Source organism: Myotis yumanensis, unplaced genomic scaffold (genome assembly GCF_028538775.1).
Source record: "Myotis yumanensis isolate MYYU_CA2020_CCGP unplaced genomic scaffold, mMyoYum1.0.hap1 SCAF_14, whole genome shotgun sequence".
Taxonomy (NCBI): Eukaryota; Metazoa; Chordata; class Mammalia; order Chiroptera; family Vespertilionidae; genus Myotis; species Myotis yumanensis.
In genome coordinates, this window is record NW_027223765.1 from 39903687 (window position 1) to 39920482 (window position 16796).

The window sequence follows — 16796 nt, forward strand, 5'->3', positions numbered from 1 at the left end:
ACAGAATAGTCATGCGAATATAAAGTACAGTACAGGGAATATAATCAATAATTTTGTAATATGCCAAAACCGATTTGGCTTAGTGGATAGAGCGTCGGCCTGTGGACTGGAGGGTCACAGGTTTGATTTTGGTCAAGGGCATGTACCTGGGTTGCGGGCACATCCCCAGTGGGAGATGTGAGGGAGGCAGCTGATCGATGTTTCTCTCTCATCGATGTTTCTAACTCTCTATCTCTCTCCCTTCCTCTCTGTAAAAAATCAATAAAAAAATATATTAAAAAAAAATAATAGTAATTTTGTAATAACTATGTATGGTGTCAGATGGGTATGAGATTTATAAGGATGATCACTTAGTAAGTTATATAATGTGTAATTACTGGAATGGATACTTGAAACTAATATAATATTGTATATCAACTGCAATTGAAAAAAAATTTTTTAATGTAAAATAAATAAAACCATGGGGAAAAAAAGATATCTATGTTAAAGTACACACAAAGTATAAAAAGGTAAATTCCTGACAACACAAATGGAGAGAAATGGAGCTATAGAGAACAGTGTCTATAGAGTAACAAAGCTAAGTTAGTATTAATTCAAACTAGACTGTCATAAATTTAAGATGTACTCTCCAGATTAGCCACTAAGAAAATCACTAAAAAACAATAAATGATGTGGTTGCTCTAACTAAAGGAAACTTCAGTCTCATCTTTGTTATGCTTCCTTTGATCCCAGGCTGGGTTTACAGTAGGGAGTGAGGCTCTAGGGCACTGCTTTAGTATGAACTACAAGTTACAAGGAAGACATTCATTGCTAAAGAAACTCAAGAAGATATAATAACTTCACTAGCCTTTGCAGGTCCCTCTCTGCAGAGTGGAAAGAAAAACTGTGTTGAACTACCAGGCCATTCAGAAATCTTTTCCACATCCACTTCTGAAAAACGCACAGTACCAAAACCAATCTAGCTGAAATGATGGCAATAGATGATGTATACATCTAGGTCTGAAAAGCAGAACGTGACTGTGAACTCTCAGGAAGATGGAACAGAAACCACATTATGAGTCTTTCATATTTCTGGAATGGAGACAATAACATTACTCGGGTTAAGAGTCCAACAGAGACTGTAAAGGTCTTTTAACTGCTCTTCCTGCTTCCCACCTTATTTTATTTTATTTTTTTTTAAATATATTTTATTGAATTTTTATAGAGAAGAAGGGAGAGGGATAGAGAGTTAGAAACATCGATGAGAGATCGATCAGCTGCCTCCTGCACAGCCCCCAGTAGGGAAGTGCCCGCAACCCAGGTACATGCCCCTGACCGGAATCGAACCCGGGACCCCTGAGTCCGCAGGCCGACGCTCCATCCACTGAGCCAAACCGGTTCGGCATCCCCACCTTATTTTTACAACATACTCTCCCATCCACAGCAAGTGATTCCTGAGGCATATGTGCGATCACACTGCCTCTCTGCTCACACCTCTCACAGGACTATCTGCTCCAAACTCAATCTCTGCACTGTCTACAAGACCTACCATGATTGGGTGTCAAGCCACCTCAGAGGGCTGATTCCCTACCACACCACCCTGCCCTACTCCAGCCACCCAGCTTACTTACTGTGTCTCAAACAAGCCCAGATACTCTACCTTAAGGTCTTTGCATTTGGTGTTTGCTGTGCCTAAAAGGAGTAAAATCTTGGATATTTAAATGGTTTTCTTCCTCATTTCCTTTAGGGCTCTGTTCACATGTCACCTATCAGAGAGGCTTTTGACAACTACATTAACTAAAGCAGGACCTCCCAGCAACATGAATCTCTATCCTTCATCCTCTGTTTTATTCTCATTTATTGTCCTAATTACTATCTGATGTTCTATATATTTAATTTTAATTTACTGAATCCCCAACCTCTGCCCCATCATAAGTCTTTAAAAGAGCAGAGACTTTGCCCTAACCGGTTTGGCTCAGTGGATAGAGCATCGGCCTGCAGACTCAAGGGTCCTGGGTTCGATTCCGGTCAAGGGCATGTACCTTGGTTGCGGGCACATCCCCAGTGGGGAGTGTGCAGGAGGCAGCTGATCGATGTTTCTCTCTTTCTCATCGATGTTTCTAACACTCTCTCCCTCTCCCTTCCTCTCTGTAAAAAATCAATAAAATATATTTTAAAAAAAAAAGAGCAGAGACTTTCGTTTGTTTATTGCTGTATACCTAGCACCTAGAACAGAAGCATTTAATTGATTGTTGTGGAATGCATGTAATTAAATGAAACGGCATATATACCTACCCAGAATACATGTCATGGGGCAGGTTTCTTCCAGATTACTCAGAAACACTTCTTTTTTGTAGAACATTTTTGTGGGCTCATGTTCCGTCTCTTCTGGGTGAATGAAGATGGGACCATAAAAATATGCAGCTCCGTCTCGAACCCATACCTTTTCAATTCTTGGGTGGTGAAAAAGGGAGAAATTTCATTAAAATAAAATTCTAGTAAGTTTTATTCTTGAAGGATTAATCTAACAAAAATTCCGTTAACCAAAAATTAATATGTAGAGAAGTTTCACTGGTTATTTTGATAGGACAATTTCTTTGACACCCCCCATCCCACTTAAACACATGAGAAAATACTTGGAAAAAAAAAAATGAAGATTTGGCTATTCATCTGAGGGTAAAAAGGTATTTTAACATGATGTGTACTATACACTTTACGTATTCACGATGTTTATTGTTTGTCTTCCCACTAGTACAAAGATCCATGGGACTAAGGATATTTGTTTTATTTACTAATGTATCCTTAGACCCTGGCAAATGGAGATGTGTAATAAATAGTGAATGATGAAACAAATACGAGGAAACTGACTCAGAAAGGTAAATCATTTGAAACCAAGATCTCTTGGAACCAACTAGTTCTTACTTATTTTTTATTTTTATTTTTTAAATAAATCTTTATTGTTGAAAGTATTACATATGTCCTCCTTTTTACCCCATTGACCCCTACCCCCGCCCCAGGCCCTCACTTCCCCTTTGTGGCTATGGGCATGCATATATGCATACAAGTTCTTGGTTGATTACTTCCCACCCACCCAGCCTTCCCTCTGAGATTCCGTACTCTGTTCCATGCTTCCATGTCTTTGGATCCACTCTATTCATCAGTTTATTTTGTTACTTAGATTCCACATGTAAGTGAAGATCATGTGATACTTAGCTTTCTCTGACTGACTTATTTCACTTAGCATGATCTTCTCCAGGTCCCTCCATGCTGTCTCAAAGGGTAAGGAATTCTTCTTTTTTACTGCTGCATAGTATTCCATGGTATAGATGTACCACAGTTTTTTATTCACTCATCTACTGATGGGCACTTGGAACCAACTAGTTCTTAAGTACTGTCCTCAACTGCCCAGTTCTGTCCCTGACTCCTTTACGATTGTTTTATGCCATCCAACCATTTATAATTTCATCCATTTATTTGTTCATTCAAATATCTGAGCCCTTACTATGTTTCATGCACTACGTTTGGAATAGTGGATACAAAGGAGAGCAAAAAGAGAGGATGCCTACTCTCAGGGAATTTGCAGTCCAGTATAGAACCTGAGAATAACGCAATGTGATATGTGCTCTGAGAAGAAGGAAATACATGGTGCTTTGAGAGCATGTAATAGGGACACCTAACTCAGTCTGGAGGAGACAGAAGATTTCCTTAAGGAAGTACAATTTCAAATTTAAGCTAAAGGAGTTCACCATATGAAGTGGGCAGGGAGATTTCAGGATTGAGAGTTCAGTCAATGGTAGCAGAAGAAGAAAAAAAAGATTTCATGGAGGAATATAAAGGAGAAAGTATGGCTAGAGGCAAAAGCAAGGGAAGTGTGGTATGACAGAAAGCTGGGTAAGTTACTGGGAGAGAGACTTTTGACTTCATCCTAAAGAGTGATGATTTTTTTTTCACTTCAATAACACTCACCGGCCCACGCGAGGGCGCACCAGGCCATGGGACTTGATGAAGACACAGTCGCCAACCTTCAGCCACATGTCATTGTAACGGAGCTGCTCAAAGTAGTGGCAACCTGGTTCACCATTGGCCATTTCCACAGGGACATCTTCTTTTTCCTGTTGTAAAGGAAACTGATTGAGGATAGGCAGTTGACAATCAAGAAGTAAACAGAGAAGGTAAGAATGGAAAACAGATTTTCTTTCATAATTAACCTAAAAGAAAAAATAACAATAAATAGAAGCTTTGATGAAGAAAAGAAACCAAAAGATTAGGTCACTGAAATCAAACTAAGTCTTATCAAATATTGTATCTATTTTAAATTTCAAGTTAATTGACATAAAATGTTACTCCAGGATGCTTTTATCCCCTCTCCGTCCTTCTTCTATTCCCATAGCCTTTAGCAACAAACAAACAAACAAACAAACAAAACACGAGAGGAAGGACTTAGCATTCAGAAGCAGACTCAGTCAATGCATTATTATCCTATATATTCTATATAATAAAAGGCTAATATGCAAATTGTCCCCTGGGGGTTCAACTGGCAGACCAGGAGTTGGATCGCTCACTATGATGTGTGCTGAGCACCATGGGGCAGCGCAGACCATGGTGGGAGACCAGCAGCGGCGGGGTGCTGAGTGGGCAAAGGAAGGAGAAGGCGGGGAGGCAGGGAACCTGATGGGCCCAGATCACAGGCCAGGCCTAGGGACCCTACCCATGAACGAATTTCGAGCACTGGGCCTCTAGTAAAATAAAAGAAGCAAATTCTACACAAGCTTCCCCTTCACTACATTTACTGAACTTGCAATTTCTTAACATTAATAATGAATAGTTTTACAATTTTTTATCATTTTGAGTTATTACAAAATAGAAAGGGCTAGCAAAGTCTCTGTGACCGAAAGACACATATTCTGCTTTTGAATAAATTATAGGGTCTGTCACCTACTGGCTGTTGTAACAAATTACTTGACCTCTTATGCCTTAGTGTCTTCATTAAATGGGATTGTTAGGAAGCTTAAATGACACAATCAAGTCAGGATGCAGGTGGGAGACAACCAACTGATATGTCTCTCTCACATCCATGTTTTCTCTTTCTCTTTCTCCCCCCATGCCCTCTCTCTAAAAAGCAATGGAAAAATGGGTGAGGATTAACAATACATAAACAAACAAACAAGTAAAAAAGACAATAAATAACAAGTGTTAGCAAGGATTTGGAGAAAAGGAAACACTTGTGCCCTGTTGATGGGATTGTAAATTGGTGCAGCTGCTTGGAAAACAGTATTTAGGGTTATAAAAAAATTAAAAATATAACTACCATACAACATAGCAATTTCAATTCCAGGTATCTGTATGAAGAAAACAAAAGCACTAATTTGAAAGAACCCCTGTGTTCACTGCAGCATTATTTAAAATAGACATGAAAGGAACCTAGGTATCTATCGACAGATGAATAAAGATGTGATACACACACACATAAATATACAAAATGAAATAGTCCTCAGCCATAAAAAAGAAATCTTGTCATTTGCAACAACATGAATAGACCTGGAGAGTATTATGCTAAGTGAAGTACTAGTAAGTCAGACAGAGAAAGCTAAATACCATATGATTTCACTTACATGTGGAATCTAAAAGAACAGAACAAACAAAAGACTCACAGACACAGATAACAGAGGGGATGAGAGAAACAGTGAAAGGGATTAAGAGGTACAAACTTTCAGTTATAAAATAAGTCATGGGGATGTAACAGCACAGAAAATAAAGCCAATAGTATTGTAATAACTTTGTTCAGTGACAGGTTATTCCACTTATCATGGTGATCATGTTGTTAAGTGTTGAATCACTACTTTACACACTTGAAACTAATGTAATATTGTATGTAAACTATAATTAAAAAAAAACACACCTTTTTATTTTAGGAATGGGTTCTGATCTCAAGTTACCCTTAAAAAAGGTCCTAGAATGACTCATCTTGACTATGCAATATCAAAATAATGAAACAAAATAGTAACTCATACATAGAGAAGACCCTGAGAACTTATGAATTCTAATAATAACAATTACAAATCTAAGTTAATTTCACATTGACTTCCATTGAGATTTCTTCTTTTAAAATTAATGTCTGTGATTCCTATACATATTGGTAAAATGTAAGGAATACCATGTATTAGCAAATGAAAATGGATATTTTTTTCCTAAGATACTAAGAATTCAATTTTTTCCAGTTTTTACATGAACAATTTTAAAACTTTGTCTTTCTTGATTATATAAAAGAATTATATTTGCTGGAAATAATTCAAATATTAGAGTATGTAAAATTTAAAAAACAAGTCTGTGATCTAGCCCGAGATAACCACCCAGTTTAGTACACAGTTTTCCATGTTTTAATATTCATGCATTTTTGTTTTCTTTTTTATTTTTAATTAATTTGAGAGAGAGAGATGAGAAAGAAACATCTATAGGTTGCCTCTTGCACTCGCCTCAACTGGGGATTAAACCTGTAACCTGGGTATGGGCGCTGACTAGGAATTGAACCTGACACCTTATGATGCTCTAGCCAATTGGGCCACACCAACCAGGGCCATTTTTGTTTTCTTGAATAATGGTAAACTACATCTCATTCTGCAACCTGTTATTTAGTAACAACTTTCCCCACATAACGTGAAATTTTTCAATCCTATGTAATAAAAGGCTAATATGCAAATCGATCGAACAGCGGAACCACTGGTCGCTATGACGTGCACTGACCACCAGGGGGAAGATGCTCAATGCAGAAACTGCCCCCTGGTGGTCACTGTGCTCCCACAGGGGGAATGCTGCTCAGCCAGAAGCCAGGCTCACGGCTGGTGAGCGCAGCGGCAGTGGCAGGAGCCTCTCCCACCTCAGCAAGAGCTAAGCCATCAATCGGACATCCCCAGAGGGCTCCCAGGCCAGGCTGAGAGACCACCCCTCCCAGTGCACGAATTGCATACACTGGGCCTGTAGTGTTACTTAGTGTTACTATAATAGACTTATTTTATTCCTTTCATTGGCTGCAGTTTATTTATGTGGATGTATGAAAACTTAGTTGTTATTCATGGCCATTTGGGTTTGGCCTAGGGTTTTTGCTTTTACAAGCTACACTAATGTTACTCCTTGTAGAGTTATCCTTTGGTGTTCCTATTTAAGTACTATGTGGGAGTTTGATGACTCCCTGCTATCAAACTGCAGGGTCAAAGGAAATGTCATCAATGGGAGATGAATGTGTACTACCCGACACCAGGCTGCATGTTATTAGAATTCTTGCCAATCTCTATTAGGCATTTTGAAAACTATTAGATTAATACATTTTCTTATATCTTTTGGCTGCCTTCCTTCTATAAATCATCTATTTGGTTCCTTTGCCTATTATTTTAATGTCACTTGTTTCTTAGACTTCAAAGAGCTCTTTGTACATTAGAAATAGTAGTCCTTCTACTGTTTTATTAAACTGATATTTTCAATTATAAGTCAATAACATTATCAAAATGATCACTTATTTCTTTTATGGCTCCTGGGTTTTATATCATAGCAAAGAAAGAACTCACTCTAAGTTTACACATAAATATTACAGGTAAATATAGTGAATGTACTTCTGTTAGAAACTAGTACTCTTTATTTTTAGCTAGTACTGTTTCTTTTATGTTTATACTAGAGGACTGGTGCATGAAATTTGTGCAGTTGAGGGAGGTCCCTCAGCTCGGCCTGCATCCTCTCGCAGTCCGGGAGCCCCCTCTCACATTCTGGGACCCCTCACTCCTTACCACCAGCCCGCTTGCTGCTCCTTACTGCTTGGCTCACTGCTCCTTAGTGCTGCCACGGAGGTGGGAGAGGCTCCTGCCACTGCCGCTGCGCTCACCAGCTGTCTGGCTTCTCGCTGAGCGGTGCTCTCCCTGTGGGAGCACACTGACCACCAGGGGGCAGCTCCTGCATTGAATGTCTGCCCCCTGGAGCTCAGTGCACATCATAGTGATTGGTCGTTCTGGTCGTTCCACTGTAACGGTCGCTTAGGCTTTTATTACATAGATTTTTTCAAGTATTACTGGATTCCATTCACTTCTGCTGACTTATAATACTACCTTTATATTCTGGATTTAATTTTGAAAAGCATATTCTGTTCACTGACTAGCCCTGAGCTAGTACTTCGATTTTTTTTTTTAAAGGATTTTTTTTTTTTTTAAATATATTTTATTGGTTTTTTACAGAGAGGAAGGGAGAGAGATAGAGAGTTAGAAACATCGGATGAGAGAGAAACATCGGTCAGCTGCCTCCTGCACATCTCCTACTGGGGATGTGCCCGAAACCCAGGTACATGCCCTTGACCGGAATCGAACCTGGGACCTTTCAGTCCGCAGGCCGACGCTCTATCCGCTGAGCCAAACCAGTTTCGGCAGTACTTCGATTTTTTATTTTTATTATTTTATTTTATTTTTTTATATATTTTATTGATTTTTTACAGAGAAGAAGGAAGAAGGACAGAGAGTTAGAAACATCGATGAGAGAGAAACATCGATCAGCTGCCTCCTGCACGCCCCCCACTGGGGATGTGCCTGCAACCAAGGTACATGCCCTTGACCGGAATCGAACCCGGGACCCTTGAGTCCGCAGGCCGACGCTCTATCCACTGAGCCAAACCGGTTCGGCAGTACTTCGATTTTTCAAATGTAGTTTTGTAAAATGTAACATCTGTCAGTGCAAAGCATTCTTTTTTTTTTTTTTTTTTAAAGACATACAGGGAAGTGGACTCAAATGCTGTCAAAGTGTTCTTGATTATTTTCTTTTCTTGTTTTATTTCTGGTGACTGTCACATATTTATTCTTTCATAAGAATGGTAGAATAATTTTGTCAATTTCTAAAAACGATTTAAGTCTTTTATGTCCTTCAGTAGATTGACTGTTCCTCTTCCCACAGGTTCCATAAATTCCTTTAGGGTTATTTCTTAATCTATTTTGTTGTTAATGTAAATTAGGTATTTTCTTACATATAATTAACTAACAGCTGCTAAAATATATTCAATGGTTTCATTTTCCATTCAAAAGTCTTATGAACCCTAGCTGGTTTGGCTCAGTGGATAAAGCATCGGCCTACAGACTGAAGGGTCTGGAGTTCAGTTCCAGTGAAGGGCACATGCCTGGGTTGTGGGCTCGATCCCCAGTAGGGGACATGCAGGAGGCAGCCAATTGATGATTTTTATCATTCATGTTTCTATCTTTCTCTCTCCTCCTCTCCCTTCCTCTCTGAAGTCAGTAAAAATATATTTTTTAAAAAGTCTTATGAATTATTGTTTACATAAGAAAGCTACCAACTTGTATATAGATTTTTGAAATTTCTACTTACTGTTTTAAAACTTTTGTTAATTTCTCCCAATATCTGTAAAAAAAAATCTTGCCTCTTTATTGTCAATATTTTCATTACTTTTATGCTGGCCAATGTGCTCAGTGGTTAGAGCATCGGCATGCACACTGGAGGGTCGAGGTTTTGGTTCCTAGTCAAGGGTATATTCACTTAAAAACTTAACTCAAGTAATGTATGTTATCAAATAATCATTCCTTTAATTTATTAATATAATGAAGTTAGTGAGTTATTCTAACTTTGAACAATCCTTGTATTCTTAGAATGAACTCTTTCCTAGTTGGTCATGTTCTTATTTTAAATATAATTTTATTGATTTCAGAGAGGAAGGGAGAGGGAGAGATAGAAACATCAATGATGAGAGCAATCTGGGCATGTGCCCTGACCGGGAATTGAACTGTGACCTCCTGGTTCATAGGTTGACACTCAACCACTGAGCCACAGTAGCAGGTTAGTTGGTCATGTTCTTAAAGAACTAATTTGATTTCACTTGTAAAAATATTTTTCTCCCCAAGTTTTTTTTTTTTTTCCATCAATATTTGCACGTCTGAACTGTAGTTTTTGTTTTTATTTTGTCAGGCTTTGGAATCAAGATTATTCTGGCTTTGTAAAACAAACCGAGAGGTTTTCTTCATTGTCCATGCTCTAAAATAATTTATACATCTATCTCTATATATAAAAGGCTAATATGCAAAGTGTCCCCTTGGGAGTTTGATCGCTCACTATGAAGTGCGCTGACCACCAGGGGGTGGTGCGGAACATGGCGGGTGACCAGCGGTGGCGGCGGGGTGCTCAGGGAGGGAGAGGAGGCAGGTAAGCGGGGAATCTGATCAGCCCTGATTGCTGGCCAGGCCTAGGGACCCTACATTTTGTGCACTGAGCCTCTAGTTATAATTATAGGTTGCTTAAAGGGTTAAAAGGATCCACCTATGGAATTATCTGATCTGAATACTCTTGACATTTTAAAAAATTTCTTCATGTTGTTGTTCACTTATGTGTTATATATCTCTTGTTGATTTTACTCTAGTAATTTATCCTACAAAATTATTCATTTTATTTAGGCTTTCAAATTTACTAACAGTAATGTAGAAAAGTCTTTAAATTTCTTCCACATTTTAAATGTTTGAAGGAAATCTAGAATTCCCTTCTTTTTTCTTTATTAGGATGGCTAGTAGTTTATCTCATTGGACCTATCAGAGAATTAGCACTTGGATTTACTTGTAAATTCTACTATTCTGTTGTCTAAGTATTAATTTCTGTCTTTATAAGTTCCCTTCTTTCTGTCTGATTGTGTTTTTAAAAAAATTTTTTTGATTTTATTTTATTTCTGTTAATCCTCCCTGAGGATATTTTTCCATTGATTTAAAAAAAATATATATATATTTTTATTGATTTCAGAGAGGAAGGGAGAGGGAGAGTGAGAGAAACATCAATGATGAGAGAGAATCATTGATTGGCTGCCACCTGCACACCACCTACTAGGGATTCAGCCCACAACCCAGGCATGTACCCTTGACTGGAATCAAACCCGGGACCTCTCAGTCCACAGGCTGACACTCTATCCACTGAGCCAAACCAGCTAGGGCTGATTTTTTTTTTTAATCCTCAACTGAGGATATTTTTCCATTGAACTTTAGAGAGAGTGGAAGAGAGAGGTAAAGACAGAGAGAAATATCGATGTGAGAAACACATCAATTGGTTGCCTCCTGCATGTGCCCTGACCAGGGCCAGGCCGGGGAGGAGCCTGCAACTGAGGCACGTGCCCTTAGCCAGAATCGAACCTGGGACCCTTTGGTCCGCAGGCACACTCTATCCACTGAGCCAAAACAGCTAGGGCTCCATTGATTTTTAGAGAGAGTGGAAGGGAGGGGGAGAGACAGAAAACATCGATGTGAGAGAGACACATCAATTGGTTGCCTCCCTCACATGGCCTGACTAGGGCCAGTGATTGAGCCTGCAACCAAGGTATGTTATCTTGACCAGAATCAAATCTGGGACCCTTCAATCCTTGGGCTTGACACTCTATCCACTGAGCCAAACTGGCTAGGGCAAAAAATATATTTTTATAGACTTTTAGAGAGAGGAAGGGAGAGGGATAGAGAGATAGAAACATCGATGAGAGAGAAACATTGATTGGCTGCCTCCTGCATGCCTCTACTGGGAATAGAGCCTACAACCCAGGCATGTGCCTGATGGGGAATCGAACGTGACATCCTGGTTCATGGGCCAATTCTCAACCACTGAGCCACACTTTGTTTTTTTTAAACCTCACTAGAGGATGTTTATTTTAATTAATTAATTAATTAATTAATTAAATTACTTATTTTTTAAAGAGGGAGAAAAGGGGAGGGAGGGGAGGAGGGAGGGAGAGAGTGAGAAACATTGATGTGAGAGAGATACATCAATCGGTTGCCTCCCACATGTATCCAGACCAAGGATCAAACCCAAAACCTAGGTATGTTTCCTGACCAGGAATTGAAGTCAAGGCCTTCTGGTGCACAGGAAGACATTCCAACCAACTGAGCCACACCAGCCAGGGTTGTTAACTGATTGTAGAGAGAGGAAGGGAGAGAGAGAAACATGGATTGGTTGACTCTCGTACATGTCCGAAATGGGAATCTAACCCACAACCTTTCAGTGTTCAGGATGACACTCCAACTGAGCCACACTGGCCAGGGCTTGATTAAGGTTTTATATTGTTTATTTTGAAATGTAAAATTCTTTTTTGTGTGGCTATTATCTACATACCTTTTCCAAGTTAAAACTGTCTTCAGTTCGACTGTCTTCTGAGTTGTCTGCGTTCTTTTCATCATCCCCTTTATCTGCATTTGCAAATACAGAGGCCACTCGGACCACAGGCAAGGGCACTTCCCGAGGGACAAACCTAACAGAACTGATGGGCATGGTCCACAATTTAATTTTCTTAAAAGATTTGGTTTTGGCAGAATACCGTGATTCACAGACAAAAACATCTTCATCTCGAAAGTTTTCTGGGCATAATTTAAAGTATTCCTAGGGGATATAAGAATAAAATTAATTAATTTTCTGAAAACCAATGAACCAAAAAAACAAAAATAAACACCAACTAAATAAACAAAAGTTAAACTGTTTAGACTTTCTGGACAGTTAACAACAAATGGTAAATGAATCGAGATCTAGTAGTATTTCCTTGCTTCAGAATGACTTTATTAAATATATAACATGTAGCTTATTTAGCCTAACAATTGCCCCTTTGAAAATATATTAGTATTTCATACAGCTGTAATGTCCGTTAAAGCTATGGGCAGGATTCCTGTGCCTCCATCAGATAGATACATAAAAAATACATCTTATTACCCCACTAGCAGGTTATAATGACCTTTCAGAAAAAGTTATCCTTAACAGTCTTGTAATATAAAAAAATTTAAGCTGATTGCATATAGCTACATAGTGTAGGCAGCAAATAGTCTTTCACTATCATGTTCAGGTTAATTTCTTCCTAAATCTTTACATATAGCCATATAGACACAGCTTAAAGAAAAATTTTTTTTCCCAGTTTAAAAAGAGCTGCTAATTTTATAAGTATCAATTTGTTGTGTTTATAAATTTTATTTCCATGGAATGATTTATACTTTTTGTACTAGTAAGTTTCTTACCTTGACAAACATGACCACACATTTTCCTAGAATTTTACTAACGGGAACTTTATTGTAATAGTCACTCTTAAAAACTTCTTTTTCTAGGAATTTTCGTGTAGCCAGATGGAATGTTTCATTTGGCCGATAAAACCAACAGCCATACAACCATTTTTCACCTCAAAAACAAAGAGAGAATTACCATGAACAGAAATCACATATTCTTTGCAAAATGAGTAAATCTATCCATTCTGCCATGGCCTAAATCTACTAATGTGCTTTTTATTTTTAAAAAATATTTTTATTATTTCAGAGAGAAGGGAAAGGACGAGATAGAAACATCAATGATAAGAATCGTTGATCAGCTGTCTCCTGCACACCTCCTATGGGGGAATCACACATCCCCTATGGAGGATGGCATACCCCCTATGGGGTATCAGCCCACAACCAGGGCATGACTGGAATTGAACCTGCAATTCTGCAGTCTGCAGGCCAACATTCTATCCACTAAACCTGTGGTTGGCAAACTGTGGCTCGCGAGCGACATGCGACTCTTTGGCCCCTTGAGTGTGGCTCTTCCTAAGCCTTAGGAGTACCCTAATTAAGTTAATAACAATGTACCTACCTATATAGTTTAAGTTTAAAAAATTTGGCTCTCAAAAGAAATTTCAATTGTTGTACTGTTGATATTTGGCTCTGTTGACTAATGAGTTTGCCGACCACTGCACTAAACCAAGCCGGCTAGGGCCCAATGTGCTTTTTAGACCACATTTCTTAATACGATTATCTTAGAAGAAATAATACTTTCAAATAATGAAGTGTAATAAATAAGGCTTAGAAATGCTACTTTCTCTCTCATATTAAAAGATACCTAATACAAAGAATGAGGAAGGTGATGAGACCTGTTCTATGCTGCTACACTTTCTGGTTCAGGAATATAAAAGTATTTTACATGATGAACAGATGAAAGAATGGGAATGCCTGGATCACATTTCTGCCTGCTTTTGGCTTCACTAACTCCTATTCATTCTCCATGTCTCAAGTTTAATGACAATTGTTCTAGGAAGCCTATTGAAATCAAATTTTAAGTCAAGGCACATGTCTCTCTGTAATAATTTTTTATTTGTGATTTTTATTGGGGTGGTTATGCCAGGGGCAAAACATTAGCCTTTTGTTCTTCTGAATCTCTGTTATCCTACAGAGTTTGGCTCATGGTGTGTTTTTAATAAATATCAGTTGAATGAATAATCTCAACTACATTTCAAAAAGTTACATTTCTTTTGTCTCAACTGCGCCACTGCTCCATAGTGCTAGATCCTATGTTTTTCATATAAGGGGTGCTTAATTATATTTTATACATTGTAGAACAAGTATTTTTAGAAGACGTAATATGGCTAAATTACAGTTTTCTCCTCTGAGGACCAAGGAGTAAAAGAGTCACATCTCACAAATGTGCCCTTCAATTTAAAATGAACTTACCAGCAGAATCTTCCCACAGTCTCTCAATACAGACTATATGTGGTTGTAGACTGGCTTCCGAGGGCTCTACGTAGACATAATCTCCAACATGGTACATGCTATTCTTAAAGCTGCAGTCCTGGCTGTAAGTGCGATGTAAACCTGAGAGGCCTGCAGCACCTGAGGAATCTTCACTCTTTTCAGCCTCTTAGGTAAAAAAAACAAAAGAGGCTCTCATTAAAGGAATGTTGGAATTAGATGTAGGATTCAAATAACACATATTAATACATTTAATTCTTTTCTAGACATTCAAAAGCAAGATTCAAGACAAATAGTATAGCATCCATATTCCCAATAGTCTCTACTCAAAACTGTCTCCTTGAATTATAACTAACTGCCATTATTAATTTAAATAAATACATTAAGTAAAGGATCTATAAAATAAAAATTATCACAATACATGCTCAATATAGTCATTTAATATATATATATATATATATATATATATATATATATATATATATATATATATATATTTCAGAGAGAGGGAAAGAGAGATAGAAACATCAATAATGAGAGAGAATCATTGATCGGCTGCCTCCTTCACACCCCTTACTGGGGATCAAGCCCATAAGGGCATGTGCTTTTGGCTGGAATTGAACCTGGGACCTTTCAGTCCGCAGGCCACTGTTCTATCCACTAAGCAAACCAGTTAGGGCACTGTAGTCATTCTTGATGATACAGAAAGATATAAAGACTAAGTCATTTGCACATCAAGTAATCCTAAAAATAATCTAATGCCACCTTCATCTTAATGCCTCTGAAGTTATTTTCTCTAGTAGTTATTACAGTTTTGGCATGATTAATGGAATCTTAGAATTGAGGAAATATGAAACATCCTATATAATAAAGAGGTAATATGCAAATTAACCCTCACAAGATGGCTGCCTACAACCAGGCCAGCAGGGAGGTTAGTGAAAGATGACCAAACGACTGAATAGCAGGCTGCGTGGGGCGACCAGGCCGGTGCGGGGGGGGGGGGGGGGGCCTGTTAGGGGTGACCAGGCCGGCAGGGGGGGCAGTTGGGGGCAACCAGGCCAGCGGGGGGTAGTTGGGGGTGATCAGGCCAGCAGAGGGGGCAGTTGGGGGCGATTAGGCTGGCGGGGGGGCAGTTGGGGGCGACCAGGCCAGCAGGGAGGGGGCAGTTAGGGGGAACCAGGCCGGCAGGGGGGCAGTAAGGGGTGACCAGGCCGGCAGGGGGGGGCAGTAAGGAGTGACCAGAATGGCGGAGGCGGGGGGGGGGGGGGGAGAGTTAGGAGAGACCAGGCCAGCAGGAAGGGGGCAGTTGGGGGCGACCTGGCCAGCAGCGGAGGCAGTTAGGGGCAACCAGGCCAGGAGCGGGGGGCCAGTTAGGGCGATCAGGCTGGTATGCACAGGCAGTGAGGGGCGATCAGGCCGGCACGCAGAGGCAGTGAGGGGGGGGGGGGCAGTTAGGGGCGATCAGGCAGGCAGGCGGGTGGTTAGGAGTCAGCGGTCCAGGATTGTGAGAGGGCTGTCCGATTGCCGGTTATCCCGAGGGGTGCAGGCTGGGCTGAGGGGACCCCCCTCCCCCATGCACAAATTTTGTGCACCAGGACTCTAGTGTATATTATATAATACTAGAGGCCCAGTGCATGAATTCATGCACAGGTGGGGTCCCTCAGCCTTGCCAGCAATAGGGGCTGATCAGGGAGTCTCGCCCAGTCCCAATCAGGGCTGTGGGAGGTTGGCAGGCAGGGGAGAAGGGGCCGTGGGAGGTTCTGATTAGGGCAATCGGGGCCAGCCAGCTGGGGGGAGAGGCTGCAGGAGGTTGGCCAGCAGGGGTGGGGCCGTGGGACGTTCCGATCAGGGTGATTGGGGCCAGACGGCTGGGGGGAGGGACCATGGAAGGGTGGCCATGGGAGCTCACTGACTACCAGGGGGCAGCTCCTGCGCTGAGCGTCTGCCCCCTGGTGGCCAGTGTGCGTCATAGCAACTGGTCGACTGGTTGTTCTGTTGTAATGGTCGCTTAGGCTTTTATATATAAAGATACAGCACTATAAACCCTACACGTACACACTTAATATATCATGAACATTTCCCCTGAGATTAAATGGTTTTCAACAAGCCTCTTTTTTTGTTAAATAAGACTTTTTAATGACTCTAGTACAAGCCATTATTTGCAAATACCATAGAGTTTTTGTTGTTTTGGTTTGCTTGCTTTTTTAGAAAAAAGCTCTGCTAACATCTTTAATTAGTTCCTTGGGATAATTTTCCATGAATGGAACAGCTGGAAAAAATCACTTTAAATATTTATTTATTAATTCTTTTAATTCTCACCCAAGGATATTTCTCCATTGATTT

General features: G+C 39.9%; 1 protein-coding gene across 14 annotated transcripts in view; it reads right to left on the reverse strand.

Moving 5' to 3' along the window:
- PBRM1 (polybromo 1) overlaps positions 1–16796 on the reverse strand; it is a 131163-nt gene that overhangs the window by 28509 nt on the left and 85858 nt on the right. For all 14 annotated transcript variants that reach the window (XM_070390714.1, XM_070390725.1, XM_070390726.1 and 11 more), the window contains 5 exons: positions 14436–14621; positions 12978–13135; positions 12091–12354; positions 3946–4091; positions 2275–2432 (listed from right to left, as the gene is read on the reverse strand). In XM_070390714.1, the coding sequence (XP_070246815.1) occupies positions 2275–2432; positions 3946–4091; positions 12091–12354; positions 12978–13135; positions 14436–14621 (912 nt within the window). The remainder of the gene's footprint in view (positions 1–2274; positions 2433–3945; positions 4092–12090; positions 12355–12977; positions 13136–14435; positions 14622–16796) is intronic.